Source organism: Heliangelus exortis, chromosome 20, assembly GCF_036169615.1.
Source record: "Heliangelus exortis chromosome 20, bHelExo1.hap1, whole genome shotgun sequence".
In the NCBI taxonomy this organism is placed as follows: domain Eukaryota; kingdom Metazoa; phylum Chordata; class Aves; order Apodiformes; family Trochilidae; genus Heliangelus; species Heliangelus exortis.
In genome coordinates, this window is record NC_092441.1 from 6,631,644 (window position 1) to 6,650,882 (window position 19,239).

General features: G+C 42.1%; 1 protein-coding gene across 8 annotated transcripts in view; it reads left to right on the forward strand.

Annotated features, from left to right (window-relative positions):
- LLGL2 (LLGL scribble cell polarity complex component 2) overlaps nt 1-16,919 on the forward strand; it is a 33,724-nt gene extending 16,805 nt beyond the window's left edge. For 2 of the 8 annotated variants that reach the window (XM_071764543.1, XM_071764535.1), the window contains exons 6-27: nt 301-459; nt 1,233-1,395; nt 1,572-1,704; nt 2,459-2,513; nt 2,646-2,800; nt 6,095-6,312; nt 6,811-6,878; nt 7,862-8,015; nt 8,122-8,226; nt 8,511-8,803; nt 9,057-9,210; nt 9,542-9,692; nt 10,362-10,478; nt 10,993-11,159; nt 11,896-12,160; nt 13,114-13,267; nt 13,908-13,945; nt 14,457-14,504; nt 15,041-15,083; nt 15,320-15,374; nt 15,808-15,869; nt 16,237-16,368. In XM_071764543.1, coding sequence (XP_071620644.1) covers nt 301-459; nt 1,233-1,395; nt 1,572-1,704; nt 2,459-2,513; nt 2,646-2,800; nt 6,095-6,312; nt 6,811-6,878; nt 7,862-8,015; nt 8,122-8,226; nt 8,511-8,803; nt 9,057-9,210; nt 9,542-9,692; nt 10,362-10,478; nt 10,993-11,159; nt 11,896-12,160; nt 13,114-13,267; nt 13,908-13,945; nt 14,457-14,504; nt 15,041-15,083; nt 15,320-15,374; nt 15,808-15,861 — 2,749 coding nt within the window. In that variant the 3' untranslated portion in view covers nt 15,862-15,869; nt 16,237-16,368. Of the gene's footprint in view, nt 1-300; nt 460-1,232; nt 1,396-1,571; nt 1,705-2,458; nt 2,514-2,645; nt 2,801-6,094; nt 6,313-6,810; nt 6,879-7,861; nt 8,016-8,121; nt 8,227-8,510; nt 8,804-9,056; nt 9,211-9,541; nt 9,693-10,361; nt 10,479-10,992; nt 11,160-11,895; nt 12,161-13,113; nt 13,268-13,907; nt 13,946-14,456; nt 14,505-15,040; nt 15,084-15,316; nt 15,375-15,807; nt 15,870-16,236 lie in introns of all 8 variants that reach the window. The other 6 variants (XM_071764540.1, XM_071764536.1, XM_071764542.1 and 3 more) reach the window with 4 other exon arrangements.
- Nucleotides 16,920-19,239: the final 2,320 nt, after the last annotated feature.

Genomic DNA, 19,239 nt, shown 5'->3' on the forward strand with positions numbered 1-19,239 from the left:
TTACGGTTTTAGTTTGACTAGATCTTCCTGCTTTTGTGAGCTGTCTTTAGCTCCTTCAGAGACACTGAACAGATGTTTCTGCCAGCAGGCATCTGGGTCTTTGTCCACACTATTGTTAAAATCTTTTGACATAGAATCTTAAGGCCTAGTGTGTTCTTCCTTCAGAAAAGTAATGCCTGGCCCAAAATCTCTGCCTGTCAAACACATGGTACCTGTAAATATCTCTGAATTGTTACTTCTCAAGTTGAGTAATGGCAGCCTTCTTGCATGGAGATGATGAAAGTCTCTTTATGTCCCCAGGTCTCCACCAAGTGCCACACAGATTACAGCTGTGCTTCCCCATTCCTCACGGGAGGTCCTGTATCTTGGCACAGAGAGTGGCAACATCTTTATAGTGGAGCTTCCATCCTTCAGAGTGCTGGAGGACAGGACCATAACCTCTGAGGCTGTGCTGCAGCGGTGAGTGAGCAAACAGGCACTGCTGTGTAGAGGTGGAATTCCATTAGCAGACATATCTTTTGTTATAATGTCACCCTAGCTTATGTATTGGAGCCTCACTGTTGTGTTAAGCATTGTTCAGATCTGTGTGACTCCTGTGAAAGTAACTTTTGGTGCTGGTAGATGTTAGGTAGCAGTTTCTGTCCCAGTCAACCCAGTGCTGTCACTGGGGAGGATATTGGCAGAGCTATTCAGGAGACACTTGGAGTAAATCTGCAAACCTTGTGCCCTGTCCCCTGTGTTTACTTCTGTCAAAACTGTTACACTTAGCTGTAATAGCCCATTTCTTTTAACCACTCTGAGGATCTCTGTTGCTTTGTCCAGATGAGGATTTTGTCACTCTGGACATCCAGGTGCTGCTGAAAACTGTCCCACTTCATGCTGTTGTTCCCTACTAACATTTCCATGTTACCTTTGTTCTGTGTGGGTCACAAAAGAACAGGGCAGGTGATTCAGGCTGTCATTACACTCCTTGGATCTAGTCCTGGAACTAATTGTAAACCTTGGGTTTTCCCTGCAGAAAATGGGAGTGGATCCATGTTCATGTGGCAGACCTGGTGTGATATCCTAAGACTTTCCTGCTGCTTGAAGGATTTTTTGAAAGATTACACTTACTCTCTTATGTTGGAACTTTTTGTTGCTTTGTTTCTTATTCTTAGACCTTAGCTGTTATTAGTGTCATATTAGCTGTACCTGGAACAAACTTTTCTTGGTTTTCTCTTCTGATTCTCTAGGGTACCAGAAGATTACTGCAACAGGCGGTCATGTGAATTGGTGGAAGCCCTTCGAGAGCATCCTAAGAACCCTGACCAGATCCTGATTGGATACAGCAGGGGCTTGATTGTTCTCTGGGACCTGCAGAATAACAAAGTGACCCACCATTTCCTGGGCAGCCAGGTATTAATTCAGTCCAAGTTTAGTTTGGCAGAGGAGAAAGGGTTCTCTTTTGGAGCACCCTGAAGACAAGTAGGTGCAGGGAGAGCCTGACAAAGCTTATTTTTAACAAGAATGCAGTGGTTTTGAGGGAGTTAACAGCTCTCTGGAGAACAGTAATTGTATGTCTTTCTCTTCAGCAACTGGAGAACCTCTACTGGCAGAGGGATGGCACTAAATTCATTAGTTGTCACTATGATGGAAGTTACACCCAGTGGCCAGTATCCAGTGACAACAGACAGCCTGAGCCTCTGGAAAATGTTGTGCCTTATGGTCAGTAAGTGCAGTTTAATTGTTGCATATTTGTCTAAATTGAAACTTGTGTTTCAATTAAGTTCTTTTCTTTAGTGCTTAATACTAATTGCAGATGCAGAGCTGACTTTTGAATGGGCCTAGACTACGAGATTTTTCAGTCCAGTTTTTTTCTTGGATTTTACTCCTTTACATTGTTGAGGTCTGTCCTGAAAGTGGAGAGCAAATATATTGAAGAAACTAGTTCCCTTTATGAAAGGTGTTGGTGATTCAGTTCAAGTGTCCTGTTCAGCAGGAGCTGCTTGGATCTTCTGTAATTAATAGTGAGCTAAGTGTACTTTTTGTTGACCTGAGCAGTGGTGAAATGATGCCTCTGATTTGCTGAAACCCATCAAATGGGGATGACCTCATCTTTGAAGCCTAAGAAGCTTCTGAAGTTCTGTCACCTTTACATGAGTTTCAGGAATGCCTGTTTTTAACAATCCTTTGAGTTAATCAGCCTCTACAGCAGCACTTCCACTCCCTGTTAGCCATTAGCAAAGTGGTTTAAAACTTCCCCCAAGTCCAAGCCTTGTTTTGCTGAGTAGTACTGTGGTCAGTGCATCCTGGAAGACTTGTCTGATGTGGCTTGATCTGGGGAGGTGATGGTTGTGCCTACTAATTTGGGAGGCTCTCTTTGACTTGGAGGCTGAGGTGTGACCTAAGTGAAGCAGAATAAGGACTTTTTTAACATTAAAGATGAACTTCTGGAATTATGACAACTCTGTTCTCTTAGGTCCTTTTCCTTGTAAAGCCATCTCCAAGATCTATTGGCAGACGACAAAAAACGGGTAAGTTTGTGTATCTCTTCACTTTTGCCTGCTCATCACAATTTTTTATCAAAGTTTAACTTGCCTTATGACTCTGAAATTTTGCTTGCTCCTCACTTCAGTGTGTACCACTCTTTGTCTTCTTCTCTTAAGCCTTCCTTACATTATATTCCAAGGAGGGATGCCCCGGGCCAGCTATGGTGACCGGCACAGTATCTCTGTTATCCATGGCAGTCAGCAAACAGCCTTTGACTTCACATCACGGGTGATAGACTTCTTTATAATCTTCAGTTCAGAGCCTACTGCAGGTATGTGATGAAAATGCATTACTAAGGAATTGGAGTAGCTGTGTATGCAGCTGGAAATCTCCCTGGTATAAATAGCATAGTAATGTGAAGGAGGTCAGTTGTTTAGAGGTTTTTTGAGACCATAACAGGGAATCATAGAATTGTTTAGACTGAAAAAGATCCTCAAGATTGAGTCCAACCATAAGAAATTTGCCATTTAAAAGTGAAGTGTACAATAGTTGTAGAAACAGTGGTTGGTTACAAATGCTATGTGTTCTGCAAAAAATTTAAGCTATTCCATTCATGAGAAGATCTTGCAAGCTCAAGTCTGTGTAAGCTGGACACGGGATATAACCAGGTCATGAAATGAGGATCTGAATGTTGCTGTTTGGAAATAGCACTTCAGAGGAGGCAATAATTAAAAACAGAATTTACTCCCACAGAAACAGTGTTTCTTTTAATTACTACTTGGGTTTATGACTGGGGCTCTGGGTAATAAATCAGTAAAAGATGACACACAACTGAGGGTCAGTATACAGACAACTTACTGCTGGTGAACGTGAATGTAAACAATTCTAAAATTTATCAGATTTTTGCTTCTATCGAAGAGCTGTGTTGTCCTTAATTCTACAGTAGCCATAATACTATTCCTTGTCATGGGATTGTAAAGAATTTTTGCCAAGAACTGTTTGTCTGATGCTGGTGTAGTTCTTGCTTCTGGTTAACTTGAAGTAACTGAGTATGAAGTGCTGTTTCAAGCTCCACAGATGGAAGTTGGGTCAGACCAAAATGCAGACCTCTACATGCTTTTTAGGAATTTGTAGGTAAATTTTCTGTTGCTAAATCTTCCTGGGCTTTCTGTTGTCTGGTTTACCTAGTAGACTAATTTCCAAGCCTGTTTGTCTTGTGTTCTACCAGTGGAGGTGGTGACAGCTCTCAACTGCACACTGTGCAGGTGTGGGCATTCAAATACACAGATGCAAGTTGGCTCCCTCTGGCCTCTTGTACAAAGCAGATCACAGACCCTGGGTGTGATTGTCTTAGGAAAGCAGGCAAAATGAAGCAGCTTTCAGATTTCCCCCCTGACTTTCCCCAAACCTTAGCAGACCCTTTCAAGTCACTGAAAAACCAGTAACAAGATGGACAGTGTGACTGACAAGAAGGGTTTGTGTATGTTTGTTTTTTGTTTTGTATTTGTATGTTTATTTGTCCCTACACAATACTGATATTTATAAGCATCTTCCAAATGTGCAGAACCTATAGGGCTAAAACTTCAAGCTTAACAATGCCATTAAACCTGAAGTACTGTTTAGCTTATATCATTGAAGAAACTAGACCCTTTTACTTTCTGTAAAGGTCTCAGAGCTGAGATTCTAGGTGATGGAACAAAAGTCTTAAAGATGAATGAAATCTGTGTTTTTTAAATAAGTGGCTGGCTACTTAATTCCTGGATGTGATTAGAAATCCTTTAGCATGGACCAACTGAACTTAACAGGTTAACATGACTTCTAGTGGGTACAGACAGCAGCTGCTATAGGAAGTTGAAGCTGTTACACCTAGATGAGGAAGTGGGGTTTTTTGGTGTTTTGGATTTTGGTTTTGTTTGTGTGTTTTGTTTTCTTTTTCCACAATAAAATGAGGTTTCTGTGGTTGACAAGCTTCCTTGTGGCTGATTGCATAAGCCTAGTGGATCCATGTAGCTTGCCTTGTTTGCCCTTAAGCAGTCTTCCTTGGAATGGCAATACGAAGGTATTAATTGTATTCCAAGGACACTTAATTTAGTAAGCACAAAGCTTATGTACTGCAGCATAAGGTGGTAGCTGGTGACTTTCCACTACTCTGAATATGCTGTGGAAACTTTTTTAAAGGCTAGTCTTTCCTGTTTTCTTTATTTTATTATTAGCAGGTGGATGAGTGTGTGGCAGTCATAACAAATTCTAGTGTGCTTGCTACTTCAGCAACTTAAAATAGATACTTGCTATAAACAATGAGCTCAGATGTGTGCTTTTGCAGGGAAAAAATTAAAAAAGAATCTGTTTGGCTACTGTTGGCAGCAGCAGTCAGAATGATCAGGCTCATCTTATAATGTAGCACAGGTATAACATTTATTCTGTTTAGAAGCCCTGTGGGTAGCTGCAAGTGACAGCACATAATAAAGTAAAACTGAACACAAAATATCCTTTCATGAAGAAAGTGATTTAGTGGTGTGTTAGGGCTGTGGCTAGTCAGAGGTGAAACTTGGGGTGTCTAGCTAGAGTGATGCCAAGTACTAATTACTTGAAGTTAATTTTGCTGAGTGAACAGTGTTGGTATGTGCTTGCTCACAGACATGCTTTCTTCCAAGTATATTCCAGGTAATGAAAAACTAAAGGAAGGTAAGAGGTTAGTAGGGGAGGTCAGTGAAAAGCTGCTGGTTTGCTTGTGGCTCACTGTTTATCACCCCTCCAGTGTGACACATTACAGCTCTGCATTCACTTGGGTTTCTGTATCTGTGTTAATTGCATGAACTGATTTGTGGTTTTGGTTTTCCCCACCAGTTGTTATTGTGGCTGCCTTGCAAACATTACTGCAATACTGCCCTTATAGACTAGATTCTTTTTCACTTTAATTCTAGTTACAATGAAAACTCTTCAATTCTTGATTTGCACTTGTCATCTATGAAGTTCAATTAACAGATTTTGTATGTAATCTTGTCTAATACAGGTATGAATATTTTGCCTGATGTATGCACTCTTTAAAAAAAAAGTCCAAGGATTATGTCACAGTGGATGAGAAGCAGGGAAAAATGAAATGAAAGAGAGCTGAATTGTAAATACTTGTCAGTTCAAACAGAGAATCATTCTACAGGACCCAAGGCATTACTATGTCTAAGCAGCTTAGCCTCAATGGACTGTGGGCCTAACACAGTACTAAATGGGTCACTGCTGGGGTGTATATATATGTCTGTCCACCCCACGTTGTTAATTAGCTGTAGAGAAAGCCCTGTGAGTGCTGGTAAATATGAACCGATCTTATTTAGCCAAGTATGCTATTAGCAAGTTTTTTTATTCTGCAGTGGAATCTATAAAAAGTTATAGGCTCAGAAATGGTGTGAAGAAACATGAATTTGCAGTTTATCTGTTAGTATCTTGAAAACTATTAATATTAGTGCCTCAACAGACTCAGTTAACCCAGAAGCATTTAGAGGTTTTGCCAACAAAAAATGTTTGTGTAGAGCTCTGTGATAACAACTTTCAAATAAGCCTTGCAGAAAGCTTGTTTCTATTAACCCTGGATGGTCATTTCTGTCAGCCTCAATGAATCTTGTTTCTGCAGATTTTGATGATCCTTCTGCTATGGTGGTGCTGGCAGAAGAAGAGCTGGTAGTTATAGACTTGAAAACTGCAGGCTGGCCAGCAGTCCATCCTCCATACCTGGCTTCTCTCCATTGCTCAGCCATCACGTGCTCACACCATGTCTCCAACATCCCGCTGAAACTCTGGGAGAGGATAATCAGTGCTGGGAGCAAGCAGAACATTCACTACTCAAGTATGGTATGGCAGCTTTAAATGTACATGTCCTCCCATGCATTTCAGAAATGTCTGCTCAGAATGTGGGTGGTCTGTGCTGCTGACCGTGTGGGGAGGGATGAATCCCAACAGACCTTGTCCTGCCTCTTAACGGTGTTGAGAGAGGCTTTTTCCCAGAGCACTACCAATACAGACTTGCACTGGGGGATTAAAATGTAATATATTTTTTGCTGTGCTTTGACAAGCTAGAAGGGGAGTCTGAGTGTTCCCAGCTGTCAGTGGTTATGAACTTCTCAGTTAGAAGCATGGAGTTTGAGGCACAGCTTCTTGAGGAAATGTGTAGAATATCTTCTAAAAAGCACAGATGGTGTCAGAACAAGAACATCTAACCCAAACAAAAGCTAACAGCATGGACTGTTTCACTGCCACTTGCACTGAAGTTCATGCTCTCCTGCTGACTGCATATTCTCTTCACACTGTCAATGCCTAGGAAGTCACAGTCTTCCCTTAATGTATTTGTAGCCATGGCCGATTGATGGTGGCACCAATATAGCTCCCGATCCTCCGCAGAGGGACTTGCTTCTAACAGGGTATGTACTTAACTGATAACCATCAAGGAGCCCTTTCCAGTTTCTCTTCTTATGAACTAACTAAGGCTTTCCCATGAGATTAAAGTCTCTTCCTCTTGTTGGAAGAAGGCTGCAATTTTGCAACATAGATTCTCAAAGCTGGGCTGCTAGCTTTGTAAAGGTAACTGTTCCTACTGCTTCTGAGCAAGCAGGTTGTGATGTCCACAAATAACCTATACAGTTGGCCTATTTGTAGTTCTGATGTGTTATCTACTCCTCCCAAAAAACAAAACCAAAACCAAACAATCATCAGTGTAGAAAAGCAGGCAGTAATGGTGCCTGCAGTCTGGTTCAAAGAGACCAGTCTAAAAGTGGAGCTTAATCTTGCGGCTTTTGAAGCATTTTTTTCCTTACCTTGCACTGTTCTGAATCTCAAAAAAATAGATTTGACTCCAGTCTGCTTTGATCAGCATGAAGAGATCCAGCTAAGCAGTGGAAGTAGCTAGCAAGAGATTGTCCCATTGCATAAAAATGCATAATTTTCTTTTTAAAGTGGTTTTGAGAATTTCTCTGGGCTGTTCTTAAGACTCAATTCTTGTCCATTCTTGATGCAGCAAGATTTTAGAAGCTCTTAGTCTTATGCTGGAAGAATGTTGAGAGTTTTTACCTGGAGAACTAAGATTACAGCTTGATTTCCTCTCTCACCCCCTTCCAGTAATAGTATTTTTATCAGGATGAGTTTGTATATGCTAAGCTTTTTTTCTTTTTCGATGACTTTTGGAGTAATCTTGAATTGCACACTGACAGATCATTGAAAACAAATGGAATTTAAAAAACACAACCTGAAAAAAAAAAAAAAGCCTCCCCTCCAAAATGTTTTTCTAAGTTGCCATGGCTCAGAGCTTAGTAAACACTGTGGTTTAGTGTTTTCCCTTTTATCACTGTCATCTGGGTGATTTGCTGTTTTTCTGCATGATCTGTTTCTTTATCCCTCCCCCATACAGACATGAGGATGGCACTGTGAGGTTTTGGGATGCATCTGGTGTCTGCTTACATCTCCTGTATAAGCTAAGCACAGTGAGAGTATTTCTCACAGATGCTGATCCCAATGACAATATGAACACCCTGGGGGAGGATGAATGGCCTCCACTTCGCAAGGTAAGATAGGTATTGTTTGTAGAAGCTTTCTGAAAAACTGAAGAGTTTTGATTGTTGTCCCAGTTACTGCATCTGCAAAGACCAGCTACTGTGTTTTCTTGCCTAGGTTGGTACCTTTGACCCTTACAGTGATGATCCTAGACTTGGGATCCAGAAGATCTACCTGTGTAAATACAGTGGATACCTGACTGTAGCTGGTACAGCAGGACAGGTATTGAAATATGAACAGTCATTGTAAACTTTGGGTTTAGTGTAGATTGTCACAGTGCAACTTGGAGATGCATTAAAATTTGAAATACTCATTTCTGTAGTCAAATTGATCCATTTTTTGGAAATGTTGTTCTCTGCTTTCTCTTATCTGTATTTTAGACTTTTTCTACTGTTATTTACCTGCTCTGAGAAATGCTATAGTTTTGCAGCTGCCGAGAAGTCTTGCAGCTTGGTGGACTGCTTGCATTGTAAAAGGTGTATGAAAGTTTATCCTGTTCCTTGCAGGTACTGGTGATGGAACTGAATGATGAAGATGCAGAACATGTTGTAGACCATGCTGAAGCAGATCTTCTGCAGGACCAAGAGGGCTATAGATGGAAAGGTCATGAGAAACTAAAGACTCGAGATGGCCCTGTTCGATTTGAAGCTGGGTTTCAGCCTTTTGTCCTTGTCCAGTGTCAGCCACCAGCTGTGGTTACCTCGCTGGCTCTTCACTCTGAGTGGAAGCTTGTGGCCTTTGGTACCAGTCATGGTTTTGGGCTTTTTGACCACCAGCAGAAACGACTGGTGTTTGTCAAGTAAGTATCTCCTTTCTAGGAGGTCTGTGTTAATCCCCTGTTAAGGATGGCCTGGAATTGCTAACTAGGAGAGTCATGATAAGGCATTTCTCAAGTAGCTGTGCCTCGCTGGACGCTGTGCCTCACTGGACTCTGTCCTTGAAGATATTAACGAATATTAAGTGTGGGATGATTTTTGTGTATGTCCTGTTGGACTGCTGGGACTGATTGTCACCAAGTAGAGAGTGACCACGTGGCTATTGTCTCCTTTCAGATGTACGCTTCATCCCAGTGACCAATTGGCCTTGGAAGGCCCACTGTCTCGGGTGAAATCCCTGAAGAAGTCCCTCCGTCAGTCATTCAGGAGGATCAGAAGAAGCAGAGTGTCCAGTAGGAAGCGACGAGGAGGTAGTGGAAATACCTCAGAGGTGAGGGGTCAGCGTTTTTGGGGTCCTGTCTGTTTACAGCCTGGAGCATGGAGAGTCCTGATTAGACCACAGGAGGAGGTGGTCTGATGTCTTGCCATGGTTTCAGTAGCTATTGGTATAAGGGCAAAAATGGTAACTTCTAATGCTACTATCTGTTAGATAAAAATAGTCACATTTTAAGAAAAAATACATTGTCTGTAGTTGAGCATATGATTCAGAATACACCTGTTCACTGGTACAGTAGGGCTTTCACTTTCTGTTACTGACACTCTTAATCTCTCTTCCTCCCATATATCTTTGCCTGACTGACAATATCTCCTCGTCTTTAAAGGTGCGAGAAGCAAATGCTAAATTTGACCAAGATGCACTGCAGGAAATGGAACTGGCTCCAGTCCAGAGGAAAATTGAAGCCCGGTCTGCAGAAGACTCTTTCACTGGCTTTGTGCGCACCTTATATTTTGCTGATACCTTCTTGAGAGACAGTGAGTAGAAAAAGCATCTCTTCTTTCTTCTGAATGGGTTTTTCCTCTTTCTGCCAAGGAATGTATTAGGATGTGCTGCCAGGAAAATTCAGCACCTCCTGTGTCCTACTTTTGTGCAATGCTGAAAAACTAATATAGAACAAGAGCATATGTTGTCATGCAGAATTGTTATTTAGCTATTTGGCTGCTGGCTAATCCAAGGTCAAGTAGAAGTTCATCTTCAGATTCATGCAGGCTGTATCATTTTCAAATGTGTTGGGATGACACCTGACCTTTTGAGTATGATGCTTTCCTTGTCTTTTTACTTTAAAATTCACCCCTTTCCTCAGCAGAGCCTCCTAATTTTGGTGTAAGATGTAGCTGGCTCTGCATCAGAGCCCAAACCCATATTATGCATAAGTTTACTTTGCTCATATGTGATACAGATATGTAAAAACTCGACACAGCAGTTGTGGTGACTGCACTGTGTTCACTGTGTCATTATCAGGGCTGCTGATGGATGAGTGTTGGGAAAAATTCTAAGAATCTCTAGTTTGCCTGGCAAGCCTGCCCTAGAATAAATATACTTAGGATGTAAACAGAGGGAGAATGTATCTAGCTAATGGAAAGCAGTTGTCTAGAGATGTCACAGGTATGGTGCCTTGCTCATGAGCCTTTTTCTTGCTCCAGGCTCCCGCCACTGCCCATCCTTGTGGGCAGGCACCAATGGAGGTACAGTTTATGCCTTCTGTTTACGTGTTCCTCCAGCAGAGAGGAGGATGGATGAACCTGTCAGGGCAGAGCAGGGTAAGTATGTCTTGTGAAAGTAAGGTCCTAATGGAGCTGAGTTATCACTTGTATAACAGAGAGCTACATACAGAAGAATAAAGCTCAACTACTGCTGTTTTTCAGTGAGAGAGGAGCTAAATGTAGCAGTGTTGGAGCTAATCAACATTCAGTGCAGCAACTGAACTGAAGAGTGAGCTCCAGCATTTCTTGAGATGCCTGAGCCTCATTTTCTAGTTATTTCAGAAATTTAAATTTGTATCAGCTGTCATTTAAATTTACCATTAATCCTCAGTGTACATGTACCTTATTCTGTCAGCTGGACCTGCTATCTTTATGTAATAATAGTTACTGTTTAACAGGAAGCAGTTCTGTCCAAATACCCTTTAACTACTGAATCTTTTTAGGCAGTGTTTCTATTGGCATGTTGTGCAGGTCTAAGTGAATGTGAGTGAGGTTCTAACATGGCACCCCTGATTAAATCAGGCTCCTGTTTGGTTTTTGTTTGATTTTCCTCCTTATCTTGCTTGTCTAGCCAAAGAGATTCAGCTGATGCACAGGGCTCCTGTTGTGGGTATACTTGTCTTGGATGGACGCAGCACTCCCCTACCAGAACCTCTAGAAGTAGCACATGACCTTTCTAAGAGTCCTGATATGCAAGGCAGCCATCAACTGCTTGTTGTGTCTGAAGAGCAATTTAAAGTAAGTATTACCCCAAAGGTACATATGGACTGCACTTAAAATCTGCTAAAGCATTGAGTTTGGCTCAGTGGAAGGGTAACTCTTGAGAGTGCTTATTGTTCTCTACCTCAATAACAGCCCTGGGACAGCATTTCTGTTTGGTGCAGTCTGTCTATTGGGTGTGCTGATAAATTGGGAGTTGAGTATAGTGATGCATGTGCTGAACATAGAAATTTTATTCCCATATTACTCCTTGGACAAGGCTGGTTTTAAAGCTTTTTGAAAAGAGCTTTTACTGTGGTTAGTACAGAGGCAGGAATTGGTAGGCATTTCTATGGAGCAACTAAAAGTCTGTTTTGCACACTAACCAGTCAGCAGAAAAGATCTGAAATGTCTTGCTGTAGGCTGGCCCTAGCTTTTTTATGTAGAAGAGCATAGAGTTGGTGTAAGGCCTGTTCTTTTCCTGTAATAATTTGTAGCCAAATATGAAGGGATTTTTAAATAACTAGGAGAAAAATGCAGTTTTCAGCCTGAGGAGTAAAACTGCTTGATGTTGGAGCAGAAACAGAATCCAGTACTGACTGTGGCTGATTAACTCTGGTCCCAGGAGCAGGGGGGCAGGCTGATTCAGATTACACCTGTGTGCATTCACTGTGAATGAAAACATTGTTAAAGGGAGGGAGCAGCAGATGTCCTGGGGTGTGGCTGCTACCTCTGTGCAGGAAAAGAGATGTCAGTGTCTGGTTTCTCTTGACAGGTGTTCACTTTACCCAAGGTTAGCTCCAAACTGAAGCTCAAGCTGACAGCACTTGAAGGCTGTAGGGTACGAAAGGTGACAGTTGCAAACTTTGGCAGCTGCAAGACTGATGATTACAGTGAAAATGACCTGGCTGTCCTGACTAACCTGGGAGACATTCAGATCATCTCCCTGCCCTTCCTCAAGTTACAGATTCGCTACCCTTGCATCCGCAAAGAGGATGTGAGCGGCATCGCATCCTGCGTCTTCACCAAGTATGGCCAGGGTGAGGTGTGCTTCTCCCAAACCATCTGCCTTTGTTGTGTGTTGGAAACAATGGAAAAGGGATTGTAGGGATTATTAGAACTGGGCCTGTGAATATTTGAGTATTAAGTAAATGTCTAATGCCTACAGGAAAGCTGTGATAGGGCTTTTTACACAGGTGTATAGCAAGAGGACAAGGGGAAATGATTTCAAACCTCAAGAGGGGAGATTTAGGCTTGACAGTAGGAAAAAATTATTTCCTGTGAGGGTGGTGAGATGCCCAAGGAAGTTGTGGCTGCCCCATGCCTGGAAGTGTTCAACACCAGGTCGGATGGGGCCTCGAGCAACCTGATCTAGTGGAAGGTGTTTCTGCCCATGCAGAGGGATTGGAATGAGATAATCAAAGTCCCTTCTAACCCCAGTCATTCTATGATTCTGTGTCCATTATATCTTTCTGGTCAGCACCAGTTGCCAACTGTGAATTATTCCATTATTGTTAATACATGCAGTGGTTTTCAGCGAACAGGTCAGAAGTGCCCCATAGGTAGCTTCCATCTGGCCACTCTCCTCTTGACTGGAATCAAGAGAATGGCTCTTGAAACAACAGGCACTGTGGAAATGGCCACATTGTGCCTCCTATACGTGCCTGTGGGTCAACACTCATTGCAAAACTGGGATCCAACATCCTGTGGCTGTTTGAAGGTGTATTACTGCCTTGTAGTTCAGTTTTTACATCTTTCTGTCAGTGCAGGACAATAGTTGTCTCCTGGCATAATTTTAAATTGCTCAGTCTTGAGGCCAACCAATCCTTGGGAAACTGGGGTAGTATCTTCCTCAATGATTTTTCATCTAGTTGGGAAGAAAGGCAAACCCTTTCTGCCAAACATAGCAGATGCTTAGATCTGTCTGGTTTTGTGGTTTGGGAACTGTATTCTTGGACTTGAGAATTGCTTATAAGTTCCCAATCATCTATAGGTTTCTATCTGATCTCACCATCGGAGTTCGAGAGGTTTTCACTTTCTACCAAATGGTTGGTGGAGCCACGGTGCGTTGTGGACATGCCAGAAATTACAAGCAATAACCATGTGCAAAACAAGTCTGGAACAGAGAATGCTGCAAGAAAACCCAGGTAAACTCTTGCGTGCTGGTGGTGTCTGAGCAGTGAGATCTACTTCACTGTTTTCAACAAAGATTTGCATTTTATAAATTTAAAAAGCAAAACAAAACCAAAACAGCTAAAAAACTTGGAAGTCTTTGGTAACAGCCTTCCTAGGTAGATTGCTGTGAGGAAATGTTAGCTTCTCCCTAATGGTTTACTTACAGTACAGCTCATGGAATTAAATAGTGAAGCACTGGAATTGGTATCCCTAAGCTAGAGTCATAAACTGTGTGCTCTGGCTTGTTTTACTTGTTCCCTAATGATGTGTGACACCTTACTCTTGCATAATTCAGGGGCTGTGTGTTACTGATGAGGTTGAACTGTTGCTCTGTGAAGAGAAATCCAGTGTTCCTCCTGTCCTCTATCAGCAAATAACAGTAGATCTGACACTTTTGGAGATCCTATAGGAAATTTATTCCAAAAGTTTAGAAATGTTCTCTGGTGCCTGTGGATGTCTGCATCACCACCATGGGGTAAAGGTCTTCCTACATTCTTGCACAACAAAGCATTGAGTTAGCATGAACTGGAGCTTCTTGTACCTGCCAAGAATATATATAAATTCTGTGTCCTTATACCTCAGTCAGTGACTCCTTTCTGCCTCCTTTTCTAGGGTATCAGGAAGGAGTTCAGGTGACTATGGAGAAGATGGTAAGCAAAAAAAAGAATTGTCCTAAATGTAGCATGGTGACGTGAACTGCGAAACATCCTTTCCTATTGCTGCAGTTGATACTTTCTACCTAAAAGGGGCAAGTAAGGTGGGACAGGGGGGAAACATTGTGACCTGTCTGGACACAGTAGTTGCTAGCTCTGCGGTAAATTGTATGGTTAATAATGCAGAATAAATGTGGCAGAATTGCCTTGAAAAGATAGAATGTAATTCCTGCTAGAAGGAAGATGCTGTGGGAAGATAAGGTCTGAAATTGCAGATGAGATCTTCTGTTAGCCAAACTTGTATTGCTGAAAAATCCAGTTCAGTATGTGAGATGCTTTAAGGATTAGCAGTGAAGCATTCAGTAAAGTTAAAAGTACTTAACAGGGGAAAGTACCCCCCCACACACTCCCTCGAAGTTCTAATGTAGGTTTCAGAACCTGCACGGGTTTCCTGAAAAGGGGAAAATATTGTTAAGTAAAAGCTTTTTTCCCTACTCTTTTCTTTTAGAAAGGAAGTCTGGGAGGCTGATGGAACATGCCTTACTCAATGATGAAAGTGAGTGAGATGAAGTCTTGCTACTGATTGGACAGTTGCCTTTCTGAGTGGGAAAAGAAAGCTCCTGAGAATTTTGTGGGTTTCTCTGCTCAGTTCTAAGACATCTGCAGTTACACAAGACTGATGGAAATACTGGGTTTTCATGAATCAGCTGAAGTGAGGGGTTGAACAGATGGTCATGCCTTCAGGCAGGGGTTGTTTCACACAGCTGCATTCTCTGCTGTGATTAAGAGAAGGATCTTTACTTTCCAATAGGACTTGTGTAAAACAACAGCTGGAACAGACAGTTCCTTTGGAGCTCTGGTACACTGGGACTGGCAACACTTCCTCTGGCAAATGACTGCAAAGTCCTTTATGCCAGTCTGTTCAGTAAAAACCTGGTACTGTTGGAAGAAGCAATGATATTATAAGGTCTGACCTCTGTTGTGGGAGGCAGGTTTAAAAGGCTGTTCAGCAGGGTGGTGGAATGTGGCTAGGCTGCTGCTTGAAAGCATCTCCTCTGCTTTGGCTTACTGCTTTAACCCTCTGCTTTCCAGAAGTCCTGAAGGAGATCCAGAGTACTCTGGAGGGTGGCAGAGGGTGAGTATCAACTAACTTCTGTTCCTAATGGGTGGGACTAGCCAGGGAGGGTGTTTCTAGTTGAAAGCAGGTGGATGCCCAGTGTGATGGCAGGGATCTTTGAGCTGGAATCAGGTCATGTATGTGTCCCACAGGCTACCAAAGGGCAGTAGTTCTCAGAGGCAGGTTCTCTTTCACATGTTGTCCCTTGACATTTTTTATGAATAATGCTTTGTCTCTTTCTCTCCGAAAAGCAGGAGAGATCACATTCCCACATCCCAAAGGAACAGGACTCTGAGTATTCGCATACAGGTTTCTATTTGTGTCAACCCATACTGATCTAAGGGCAGGCCACATGGGCTTAGGTGGTCAAAAATGGTACTCTGGAGTTTTAATCCTGGCTTGACACTGTCACTTGGACACATTCAGTGCCTCTGCTCCCATTCTGTCTATACGGTAGAGCTAAGCTACCACCATGGGTGCGGGGCTTTATCTTATCTCCCTAGAATACCTGATGTTCAGGTGACAGGGGCTATGGAAGTATAGGCAAGGAACTGTTTTCAGCGGATGCAGAAAGCTTGGTGGGGTTGGTAACTGCTGGTGTGTAAGGATAAGTGACTGCCTGACATGCTCTGCTGTGCATACTTCCTCTGGACATTACCTAATCCTGGTCTTCTATCAGCAGCTGGGAGTGGATGGGATGCTGCTGCATTGCAATAATGAATCTTTCCTTGTGTCATTGCAGGAGCTATGCAGAAAGAAATTTGGCAAGAAGTCCATTAGGACATGGACTAAGTAATGGAGGAGGTAGGTGAGGCTAAGGATACTTCAGGCCTAGTGAAATAGCCAAATGAAACAAAATAGGATGAAGCTTCCTTCTAAAATTGAACTTGTTCAAATGGTTTGCAATAGTGTAAAACTGATCAACATTTTCAGGATGAGGATCTGCACTTCAGCCTCTTGAGCCACAGGAGTAAATATGCTGCATCAGCTTTAAAGGAAGAGCTAAAAATCCTTTGAAGGCTCCTGCCTAACTCTTAACCTTATCTTAAAGCAAGCTGGAGTGGTAGCCAGAGCTTACGGCAATAATCTCTTGAGTATATCAACTCATTAGCTCTCATTAGCTTCCAATTTCTGGTTTCTAAAGTGGCTTTTGTGTCTTTTTATCCCAAAGCAGACTGACCAGAATTCATCATGGACTTTCTGGCATCGGATAGAGTGCCATAACACTACTGATTGGGCAAACCGTCCCTGGGGAGAGGGCATCATTGCTCCCTGCATTGCAGGCCAGTGAGCTGCAACTTGCATGCATGTGCATGCCTGCCTCTGCCTCCCCTTTCAGTGCCTCATTACAGACATCTCTTGGAGCCCGCCTTGCATTAGGACAGAAGTGGATTGCCAGGTCTGATGCACCACAAGCCTCTGAGTACATCTAACTTTTAAATGTTTGCACATTTCTCTTTTCTACTGGGCTGGGTTTTAAATTATAAATGTTACTGCCTTGGTGCAGGATTTTAATAAACGCACACTGTTACCTCCAACTGGTTTAAAATTATTTTTTTGTACAATTTTTTAAAATTGTGTGGGTATTTCAGTTTTAACGGAAACATTTTAGAAATTTACTTTAAAAAAATACATTAAATAATATATATGCTAGATTCCTGTGACTGCTGTATTGTGGTATCTGAATGAGTAATTTTGGTTCATTTTGTTATGGTACTGTTAACTGGCTTTATGGATTTGGGTAGAATATATTTTTGTAGCCATTCAAAATCAGAGGAAAACTAATTGAATGTGATTTTTGTTTCAACACTACATTGCTCCTTTTTGGAAATAAAACTCTCTGAATCCCTTTCATGACCCTTGTCTGCTCTTATATCTATTTCTATCAGCAGCTATTTTCACACTGGCAACAGGCTCATGCCCACTTACCTCTTGAACGTGGTGAAGCTATTCCTCTTGCAGGTGTAGAGGCAAAGAGCACTCCTGGAGTTTGTGGCCTGGTTAAGCAAGGTGGTGGTTTGGAGAAGATCCATGTGGCAATCAAACCAATTGTGTCACTGTCCTGCAGTCCATACATTGTGTTGCCAGAGAAGGGCACTGGTTCAGATTATTGTCCCTGGAAGGTCATCTGTTAGCTTATTTTGAAATAACTTGGTTGATAGCACACTGAATGGAGAAACAGTTGATCAGACAATGCTGCTGTACTAGTCAGCCAATGGGTTTATTTCTAGAAGTATTAGTATCTCCTTTGAGACCTAATTTAGTGAGGTTTTAGAGATCCTTCTCTCCTTGGCATTGTCTGACAAAATAGTTTCCATTTCCTTATTTCTACTGGCTTCATTATTTCCTTGTTTCTGTTGCTGCAGGAATGAGGCTAACAGAAAGGTGGCCTGCTGTTTTCCACCTTTTGTGCCAGGTGGCACTGATGCTGCAAATTTACAGGAAGTTAGTTTAATCAGCAGCTCCTGGGCTGGTGTGATCCTGTGTATCATCCTGGCACACCCGGCTACTTCTTACTGTTTCTTGCAGATGGGCTGATTCCAATGCCTTTTCTGAGTATTTCATTTGCTGGCAGGTGTAGGGTAAGTGACCTGGCAGTCCTGCTCAGAAAGGCCAAAAACAGCTTAACTTCCTCCCACTTCCAGCCACATGTAATTCAGAATCCAATAGGTCCACTGAAAGAGTTGGGCAAGTCCCAAAAATGCTATCATAATTTGTCCATGTTCAAGTGAATTTAGATTTAAAAACAAATCTTTAAGCTTCTTTTTTCCTGGAAGCGCAAGCCAGATTGTTAATGGGATTGAGTAGTTTAGGATGTGTGCTGATGTATCTCAGATTTTTCCTGGCAATGCTTATTTAAAACCTACAGCAGAAGGATTCACTGGAGTAAGCTGCTTGGCATCTTGTGAGCAGAGGCATTAAGAATCCTTTTAGAGCTGCCATGACTAGGAAAAATAGCAAAGACGTGTATTGTGCTTTCAATTATACTGAGCTGAGCAGGAGAGGATGGAAAGACTCATGAAACTCAGAACCAGGGTGTATTTTTTTGTGGTGTCAGAAAACTGCTAGCAAGTAAAATAGTGATGGGATGAGATTCTTCATGAAGAATGAAGTCTTCAGTGAATGTCTACAAGCAGCTTCTGAATGTAATGGGAAAAAAAAAATCCTTCTGCATCTCTCCCTTTCAGGAATTGCCTTCTGAGTCTTGCTGTTACCCTTAGTCTGCCTGTCAGCTGGCAGTAAAAATAATAGCCTGTTTCTGATCAGAGGATTTAGCTGTTGCCAAACTCCTTGAGTTTTGTGCCTACCTCTGCTTTTCACTGGAGCTCCTCTTGTCTAGGATCTGTTAGAAGCTTACTGTCTCTAAGAGCTACTGCTTAATGCTTGGGAGCACTGTGAGGGTTCATTGGCCCTTATAACATTACTGCAAGTCAGGCTTTGGCAGTGCTCTTCCCTTCTGCTTTATGCAGTCTCATTGGGGTCTGGCCCCTTAGCTGTGGGAGCTGAGCTGCTAACACTGGTTGCCAGTGCCTGAAAAAAGATCCTTTCTTTATAGCTATGCTGGCAGCATGTTCCCTAACCCTTGCAGACCTGTTTCTCTTGCAGAGGAGAAAGTCTTGGATCACAACTAAAGAACAGCCTAAATTGTCCACATCTGAATACACATACTGGGTACCTAATATGGGATGCTGTTTTTATAGTGGCCTGAGTTCTAGGTCAAATGCTTTCTTGTAATGTGAACTCTTTTATAATGTTGCATACTTGGTGCCAAAATTCTCTAGTCCTAGAAAAGCTTGGCCTGGGGCTCTTTTTTCTTAATAGTAATGCAAGCTTTCCTCAGATGTTTAGTAACGGAATATTTGCTGAATTTGTCTAACAGTTCTATGAGAAGGACATAATGTTGGAAGGAAAAGTCCTTTTCATCTTAGTCATAAGGCCTGAGGCATGTCTGGTTAGTGAGTGAATGAAAATTTTTTTCAGTTTAATTGGTCTGTTTTTTAGAATATGGTTTGCGTCTATTGCAGCTAGAATAAATGCATGTCTGGACTGTAATCCTAAATTCAGCCTGCAAAGCATGTCCCTGCCTATGTGGTCTCATGAACTGGGATGTCTTTAATAGAGCAGGACTGGGATCTGGTGTTGAGTTAACATGGCTGGAGAATAAGACAGACTT